Source organism: Sardina pilchardus, chromosome 3 (assembly GCF_963854185.1).
Source record: "Sardina pilchardus chromosome 3, fSarPil1.1, whole genome shotgun sequence".
Lineage (NCBI taxonomy): Eukaryota > Metazoa > Chordata > Actinopteri > Clupeiformes > Clupeidae > Sardina > Sardina pilchardus.
Window position 1 is genome coordinate 21,988,080 of NC_084996.1, and position 10,000 is coordinate 21,998,079.

The 10,000-nt window shown below is 44.8% G+C and overlaps 1 protein-coding gene across 1 annotated transcript in view; it reads right to left on the reverse strand.

Moving 5' to 3' along the window:
- stx1b (syntaxin 1B) overlaps positions 1 to 10,000 on the reverse strand; it is a 58,206-nt gene that overhangs the window by 12,494 nt on the left and 35,712 nt on the right. The window contains exon 5 of the mRNA XM_062531181.1: positions 923 to 996. Coding sequence (XP_062387165.1) covers positions 923 to 996 — 74 coding nt within the window. The remainder of the gene's footprint in view (positions 1 to 922; positions 997 to 10,000) is intronic.

Here is a 10,000-nt window from a genome sequence, read left to right on the forward strand (position 1 = left end):
GAGTCAAAGGGCACCAGGCAAAGCCTCTGATTGGCTCAATCACAGAGCATCATCATGAGCACGGGAACAGAGCAGCAGATCCATGGAGTACTTTCTTCACACTCAGGTTGACAATGTTCCTGTCGTTCCCGTGTTGTAACAAAACAATTGGCTGCGCATACGTATGGTGGCTAGATCAGAATATGTAGCTTTCCACCAGTGAATAGTAAAATACTGTCTAACATTTGTACAATTTTATGATGAACGAGGGAAAAATCGGGCATGACTGTTGAATATAATGTTGCATAATGTTTTACATTTTCCATGTCACATTGACAAAAACAACAGGCAAAACACTAGGCTTGGGCCAGTTTCATGGCTCTGATATCGATATCTGAAGGTTTGAGGGTTAGACAGTTGTAACATGGTATGCTGTGGTTTTTCCGGGTCTGAAGTTACATGTGGAGAGACATGAAGTTAGGGTAGATAATGTGTCAGATTCAATGACATCAAATCTTGGGAACGTTCCAGAGAACTGAAATAATATCAGCATTGTTCAGTGATCTGCTTGTCTTTTCTGTGTGTCCAATAACAGATAGCTTACCATAATTTCCCAACTATTAGTCGCGGCTTATACTGTACATTGGTTTTGCAAAATTTCTTCAGCTATGAAGTTAATGCAGGATCCAGTTAATATACTATTAATATGGTTTCATTTCTTTTAACTTGCATAAAACACTGTCTTGAGGCTTATACACAATGCGGCTACAGGAAATTACTAAATAGGCAGGCCCAAAAAGCTCTAATGTGTCAGATTCAGTGAGATATTATCTTCAGAACGTTCCAGAGAAATGAAAAAATACCAGCATTGTTCAATGATCTGCTTGTCTTTCCTGTGTGTTCAATAACAGATGTAGCTTTACTGCAGGCCCACAAATCTCACCTGTGTCTTGCGGATTCGCAGGTCTGCGGATGATCTGTTCATGCCCTCCTCCTGCTCAATGCTCTGCTCGATTGCTGAGAGAGAAAACAAAACAACGCAAAAGATTTAATGAATGAAACCTACGGTGCATATGCACATGCATATGATACAGAAAGAAGGACATTCGTGTCCTTTTAAATCTGCCGTGAAATGCTGTGAAGAAATATGTGGTAAGTAGTATTACAATAATGTTAGCTCTCTAATTAATATGCATACCCCACTAAACTAAAGCTGAGTGTGTGTGTGTGTGTGTGTGTGTGTGTGTGTGTGTGTGTGTATGTGTGTGTTGTGTGTGAAGAAATGTTCTGCACTCTGAGGTTATGGTTGATTTCTGCTTCATGGCGCTTCTCTAAATGCTACAGCCATCCAGGGGAGTTTGAGAAGGGCCTGCTTAAGAAGCAGCCGACGCAGGGGAGAGGAGAGCAACTCTCTTTACATTGCCAAACCTATCAGCCGCATTACTAAGTGGCCCACTCAGCCCCACCCGCACGCATACACCTCCTCATTAGGCAAATGTAATTCTGCCTTTGGAAAAACACACACACACACACACACACACACACACGCACGCACGCACACACGCACACACACACACACACACACACACACACACACACACACACACACACACACACACACACACACACACACATACAGAGACACACACACACACACACACACACACACACACACACACACACACACACACACATCAACCAAAAGAGGTCCCTGAAATATCTCGTCTGAGCCTAATGCAATTCAGTCTAAACATCTTTCTGGGCAAACGCGAATCCTTTAGTTGCTTCGGGAGGGAATCTCGCGGGCGTCGTTTGTGAATGTAAGTGATTCCTATCACTTCCGAGCCACGCTCAATTCCCAGGGATCCCTCCTGGGGAGGCGGGGAAGGTCCGGAGCGCTGGGCCGAGACACTCCCGCTCCAACCAGCAGACCCCCCCCCCCACCCCCTCGCCAGGGCCACAGCGCCCCACACCACAACACAGCTGGGCGCCATCTTGGATTACTGTCCCTCAAGCTCCACTGGCATCTTAATTTAGAACATCTATTTTTTTCTTTGAGGTACTGTAATTACAATTACAGTAAGAATATAGAAACATCACCAGAGCAGAAAACAATTTTCAGGGGTGAGGAAACAGAATTCAGTTCATATAGGCTATCTAAAGCCTCTATCTGAGCCTGAATGCCTCAAATGCGAGAAACGGCACATCCATATGCAAAATAGGGGAAAAGTATTTAATTGGAATTTTAGTCAAGTCAAGTCAAGTCAAGTTTATTTATATAGCACATTTCATACACAGAGGTCATTCAATGTGCTTTACATAAACAAAAACCAAACAGTAATTATAGCAGATAAAAGCATAGATGGGCAAAGAGTAATAGTAATAATAATAATAATAATAATAATAATAATAAAAAGATCATAATAGAAAATAAAAACAAAGCATAAATCAAGATCAAATCAATAAGGAATAATTAACATAAAAGACTCCAGATGGAGTAATTAAGAGACAGTTAGCAGAAAGCATCTGAGAACAATTTGGTCTTAAGTCTAGATTTAAAACAGGCTGCAGTTGGGGCCTTTTTAATGTCATCAGAAAGTTGGTTCCAAAGCTGAGCCGCATAGCAGCTAAAAGCTGCTTCGCCATGTTTAGTTCTAACAGCAGGCTTTACTAAGAGGTTTTTCTCCTGAGACCTCAGAGGACGAGAAGGTGTGTACTGCTGAAACATGTCTGATAGGTATTTAGGTCCTGCTCCATTTACTGATTTATAAACAATTAGTAGTGTTTTAAAGTCAACTCTGTGACATACTGGAAGCCAGTGCAGAGATTTAAGAATTGGAGTAATGTGCTCAGTTCTTTTCGTTTTTGTGAGAACCCTAGCTGCTGCATTTTGAATCATCTGAAGCTGTTTGATAGTCTTTTTAGGAAGGCCTGTGAAAAGCCCATTGCAGTAATCAACCCTGCTAGAGATAAATGCATGAATGAGTTTTTCTAAGTCATGTTTTGACATTAGCCCTCTCAGTTTGGCAATATTTTTGAGGTGATAAAAAGCTGATTTAGTTATCATTTTCATGTGACTGTTGAAATTTAGATCACTGTCGATTAATACACCGAGATTTTTAACAGTATCCTTTGCTTTCAATCCTTTTGTTTCAAGGAGAGTGGCAACCTTAATCCTTTCCTCCTTTTTACCAAATATAATTGCTTCAGTTTTTTCTTTGTTCAGCTGAAGAAAATTTTGAGCCATCCAAGTGTTGATTTGTTCTATACACTGACATAGAGATTCAAGGGGACCATAGTCTTTTGGTGACAGAGCTAAGTAAATTTGTGTGTCATCTGCATAGCTATGATATGAAATCAAATTATTTTGGATGATTTGTCCAAGTGGGAGCATATAGAGGTTGAATAATAGTGGCCCCAAGATCGACCCCTGGGGAACACCACAGGTCAGGGATGTTGGTGTTGAGGTACAGTTGCCGATGGCAACAAAGAAGCTCCTTTCTTGTAGATATGATTTGAGCCAGTTTAGAACTATGCCTGTAAATCCAACCCAGTGTTCTAGTCTGTGTAGTAAAATATTGTGATCAACAGTGTCAAATGCTGCGCTAAGGTCCAGTAGCACTAGGACTGATGTTTTACCAGAATCTGTGTTGAGACGTATGTCATTGAAAACCTTAATGAGAGCTGTTTCAGTGCTGTGATTTGCCCGAAAACCAGACTGAAAGTAATCAAAATACCCATTTGATGTTAGGAAGGTGGTTAGTTGATTAAAGACTACTTTTTCAATAATTTTGCCAATAAAAGGTAGATTGGATATGGGCCTGTAATTGTTTAAAATGGGGGCATCCAGGTTATTCTTCTTGAGCAGTGGCTTTACAACAGCTGTTTTTAGTGACTTAGGAAAAGTGCCAGACAGCAGTGATGTATTTACAATGTGAAGGACATCTGAGGCTATAAGGTGAAAAACAGTTTTGAAGAAATTTGTAGGCAGGGTGTCTAAGACACACGTGGAGGAGCTGAGAATCTGTACTGTTTTTTCAAGTGTTTCGTAGTCTATCAAATTGAACTCTGACATCAAGTTAAGTTTCCCTCTATTTGTAGCTGGAAGTTCCGGGTGTTGAATGAGTAATTTAGCAGATATATTGAGTCTGATTTTGTCAATTTTACCTTTAAAAAAACATGAAAACTCATTGCATTTATTAGTTGAGAGAAGTTCGGGCACTAATTGTGAGGGAGGATTTGTTAACTTTTCGACAGTGGAAAATAAAACACGAGTGTTATTTGAACTCCTACTGATGATGTTAGAAAAGAAAGACTGTCTTGCTTTGCACATTTCAAAGTTATATGTGCGGAGCATGTCTTTATGGATGTCATAGTGGATCTGAAGTTTGTATTTACGCCATTTTCTTTCAGTCTTCCTACACTCTCTTTTTAGGAGTTTAACCGCTGGATTTTGCTTCCATGGTGCTTTCTGTTTGTCCTTAACTTTCTTGGATTTTAAGGGAGCAATGCCATCCATAATGTTTGCCATTTTTGCATTAAAGTGATCCAATAAGTCTTCTACTGAGTCTGACAAATTACTTGATGTCTGTGAGAGTGCTTGCTCAAAAAGAACACTTGTCTTATCATTTATGATTCTCCTTTTTACCAACATAGATCTGTTCTGACTGTGTGGGGACATAGACACATCAAAGAACACGCAGAAATGATCAGATAACGCCAGGTCTTTAACAGCTGTGGAGACATTGAGACCCTTTGTGATAACGAGGTCGAGTGTATGGCCTTGAGAGTGTGTTGGCTCCTGTATATGCTGTGTTAGGGAGAAAGTGTCGATTAGTGCAATGAATTCCTTGGCATAATTGTTTTCAGGATTATCCACATGTAGGTTTAGATCCCCTGATATAATAAGACAGTCAAACTCTATGCAAATGACTGATAGCAGTTCACCAAACTCTTCAAGAAAGACTTTAGCTGAATGTTTTGGAGGCCTGTAAATAGTCAGTAGTAAAATCTGAGGAGAAGACTTAATGCTTGCACACAGATATTCAAATGAAGTAAATTCACCAAATGATGACTGATTGCACTGAAAGGATGCACAGCCCTGCCTCAGTGGCATCTGCATAAATACTGTGCTATACTGTAGTAGGCTCTACTAGAATGTCTGTGGGTGACGTGTAATTGAGAAGATTTCATATTAAATGTGATTTTCCGCCTTTTAGCTATACACTGGTGCAGCCCCCCGCCCCCCCACGTCCCCCACGTCCCCATAGGAGTGGCCTTCTAATGAAGAGCATGAGAGTGTATCTGGGGAAGACAGCGCTCAGACATACTGGCTCACACACACACAGTGGTCCATGACTTATAAAACCACACAATATAACGTTTGTTATCTTTGTATCTTGTTAATCAAGAGTATGAGGGTATTATGCCAGAAAGGTAAGGCAAGCAGGCGATGTTGACAAAGGAAAACTTGATCGCCTATAAAACTGATCTCTGCCTCTGCCGCTCATACACACATGGCCACCCAAGCTGTTCTGATTCGTAGTTCCTCAACGGTGGAGCGAGCTGCCCAGTGCAGGGGCGTCCTTCTGTGTCTTCTGTAAGATGCTCTGGACGACCCAACTCTTCCCAGAGTACCTCCTCTCCCAACCAACCCAACTCTTCCCAGAGTACCTCCTCTCCCAACCAACCCAACTCTTCCCAGAGTACCTCCTCTCCCAACCAACCCAACTCTTCCCAGAGTACCTCCTCTCCCAAGTCCCAACCGACCCAACTCTTCCCAGAGTACCTCCTCTCCTAACCCACCCAACTCTTCCCAGAGTACCTCCTCTCCCAACCAACCCAACTCTTCCCAGAGTACCTCCTCTCCCAAGTCCCAACCGACCCAACTCTTCCCAGAGTACCTCCTCTCCTAACCCACCCAACTCTTCCCAGAGTACCTCCTCTCCTAACCCACCCAACTCTTCCCAGAGTACCTCCTCTCCTAACCCACCCAACTCTTCCCAGAGTACCTCCTCTCCCAACCAACCCAACTCTTCCCAGAGTACCTCCTCTCCTAACCCACCCAACTCTTCCCAGAGTACCTCCTCTCCTAACCCACCCAACTCTTCCCAGAGTACCTCCTCTCCCAACCCACCCAACTCTTCCCAGAGTACCTCCTCTCCTAACCCACCCGACTCTTCCCAGAGTACCTCCTCTCCCAACCGACCCAAATCTTCCCAGAGTACCTCCTCTCCTAACACATCTAACTTACCCAGCAGTTCCCATGCTCCTCCTTTCTTCTACTCTCTTCTGCTTACTTCATCCTCTATTTCCTTTGATTAGTACTTTAAGTTTGTCTCATCCTATGCTAGTCTGATGGTGTTTGTAAAAACAGTATTTATTTATTGTTGTACAAAGGTCCCCTTTGCAATGTAGGTTGAACTTTAGTTATCATTTGTACGTTGTTTTGGATATAAGTGTGTTACCTGAAAATATGTTCTATTTACCTTCTAAATTAGCTTCAATACAATTATTACAAGGGCCAACACACGGCATAAAGTTCTGCCATTTAGTGGCGTGGACACGAGGAAGCTGTATTTAGCGAATTCGACAGAAGGACATGTGGGAGGACTTCAGCCAGAACGCCCATTCTTATCTCCTTCAAGAACAAAGTAGCCGCATCTTCCTACGGCTCCGCCGAGCACTTGGTGAACCTCGGCAGGAAGAAAGACACGTTCTATTTGGAGCGGCCACATTGCTTTGTGCCCAGCTTCCATATGCCCACGTCCCGGTCGCCAGCGAGCGAGCGAGCGAGCGAGTGAGCGAGCAAGCTTTGATATCGACCGGCTCGTCTTCAAAGTCCTTGTGATGCAATTTGAGGGAAACAACTGCATGAGGGGGAGGTATGAAGCTAAATGATGACAATAAAAAGGGAGAGAGAGAGAGAGAGAGAGAGAGAGAGAGAGAGAGAGAGAGAGGACAGAGAGAGAGAGAGACAGAACACGACTCAGCAACTTCAAATGAATTGAGGGGAGGCGTCAAAAGAGATTAGGCCCCAACTGATGGAGAACTCTCCACAACTCCCACTGCCGCCACCACACACACACACACACACACACACACACACACACACACAGACACACACACAGACACACACACAGACACACACACACACACACACACACACACACACACACACACACACACACACACACACACTCCACTGATAGCAGTGGCTTTCATGAGAGACACAGAGCAGCCTATTGTGAGGAGTGGCATCTGCTTTAAACAATATAGTGGACCACTCAAAGCTGTGCATGATAGCTGCCAACTCTCAAAGTCTCTAAGCATTGTCTTGTGCGAGCAAAACGAGAGAACGAGACCAGTGTTCTGTCAGGAGTGAGAAGGGTTCATCTTGACATGAATCTTTAATATCTCATACCTTTATTGATTCGCGTCCTGCACCGAGAAGGGCGTCGATTTTAAGAGCTGTTCGATTGAGTCCTTCATTCCACGGAGCTTTTAACCAGCTGTAGCTTTGTCATCACTATTTTAAGTCATCTTTGAATAAACATGCACGAGGATAATGTGGGCCGTCTATTAATACATGACCCAGACTGCTTTGTTCCAGTGGACAGTGCTGCGGGCTTTATAAATATTGAACCGTACACAGCACCCTAATCGGCCAGAAACCAAGTGCTAATCATTAATCTCTAAATCTGAATGGGACCCTCAGGGACTTGGGGCTGTGAACTACTATGACTCTTATGTAAGAGGAGTCGGAGGCCTTGAACAGTGCAGTGCAGTGCAGATCTTTGACGGCTGCGTTTCTCTCTGTGTTTGGGGCATTTTGGGGCCAACTAAACTGTGGGCAGGTACAAAGCGCTCCAGGTGCAGTGGTGGTTTTCTGACTATGAGTGGGTTTTTCTCAGGCTACTTCCACCTTCTATGTCGGTCCTGTAACAGGCATTTCCTTTGGAGCGATGCCCAGTTACTCCTCCACCGCCACTGCCACAATGCAGCACCTCCACCCCACCCCACCCCACCCCACCCCACCCCCACGCCTCCACCTCTATCTGTTGCCGAGTCAGCTTCTATCAGCCATGATGCCGTAGAATGTCTCTCTAATGCAGCCGTAAACAAACGCATACGCAGTCATGAGTAAATATCAATACGGCGCAGGGCAGACTAGGCTGTCATTGAGCACTCATTGATCATGTTTAGAGAAGGGCAGTTGCTCTGAGCCAAAGCCTACAGAGGGCAGGGGTTTCCCACGACTCTGCCATATCACACACACACATCACACACACTGCACCACACCGCACCGCACCGCATCGCAAGCTTGCTTGTGCTCACTGCCTTCTACATCCATTTCCATCTGTTGAATTATTCCTGCAGTAATGCAGCGAGACAAAGTGTTGAAAAGATCACGTGTTGATTCCTTTAATGGAATAAATTGTTTCTCACCTACCTGGGGTGGAATCTTAAATTGGAATTGTAAACGCACATAATGGATTTTTGTGTGAATTCTAAAAATGGAATTTGCATAATTCAGGAAGCCAACATTACTGCTTAACACATGAAGAGGAAAACTGCATCGCAAACATCTCCTCCATCCGTAGTTCCTACAGCCTAATGGATCACTCAGGTGCCAGGGCTTCTGGAGGAAGGTGGGCTATTTGGGCAGCGTCAGGTGAGGTTTTATCTGTGATCGGGAGGAAGGTGGGCTATTTGGGCAGCGTCAGGTGAGGTTTTATCTGTGATCGGGAGGAAGGTGGGCTATTTGGGCAGCGTCAGGTGAGGTTTTATCTGTGATCGGGAGGAAGGTGGGCTATTTGGGCAGCGTCAGGTGAGGTTTTATCTGTGACCGGGAGGAAGGTGGGCTATTTGGGCAGCGTCAGGTGAGGTTTTATCTGTGATCGGGAGGAGGGCTGGGCTATTTGGGCAGGGGTTAGCCACGCTAGTGTCCCTAAGATGCACACGCAGCTAACTGAAATGTGACCTGACATCCCGGCAGTTGGCGACGAGATGCCGCAGGCTCAAAGACCAGAGTGATGTTGCCGGCACGGCACGACACGACACGACGCGCTCGCTTTTCTTTATTTCTCCTCTTTTGTTCTTTTCCACTCTTTCGCATCTCTGTGCTAGGCCATGCAGCAGGCCCAGACTCTATACAGCACTATATCTAAACGCTAGGCCATACAGCAGGCCCAGACTCTATACAGCACTATATCTAAACGCTAGGCCATACAGCAGGCCCAGACTCTATACAGCACTATATCTAAACGCTAGGCCATACAGCAGGCCCAGACTCTATACAGCACTATATCTAAACGCTAGGCCATACAGCAGGCCCAGACTCTATACAGCACTATATCTAAACGCTAGGCCATACAGCAGGCCCAGACTCTATACAGCACTATATCCAAACGCTGGGCTAGGCACCGCAAGCCCAGGCACTGTACAGCAACTATATCTGAAGGCTGCGAGCATGCCATTAATGTCTTAACATCGCCATGTGTGCGTGCAAGACCGCGACAAAGAAAGACACTGAGACGAATAGCAATTGGATGTACTGTATGTGGATCGCATTGAATAAATAATAGCATGCAAGCAAGCTACAGTAGCAATAGACTTGAACAGACTGCACTGATATATTCCGGCACATACATATTATGTACATACAGTACACTACTGGCTATATACAATATAATATATATTACAGTATGTAATGGTGGCTCAAGGCTCCCCTTCAGAAGGACATTAGTGTTGGGCTGCTCAGCACCCTCCTCCCTCCTCTGGCTCTGCTGCCAGATAGCAGCGCAGCGTTGTGGAGAGCACCAGGAGGAGCGCGACGAGGCTGCGACGAGGCCCCGGCAGCCGTGGAGAACTGGCGGAGCTGAACTGATGCATACATTCAACAGCGTTTACATCCAGCCCGCTGCAGCGTTAATCTAAAGCCCGCCGCTCACACTCAGCCCAGCCCAGGCGTGCGATTTATTAGCGCCCACCCTCCAGAGGAGGAGGAGGAGGAGGAGGA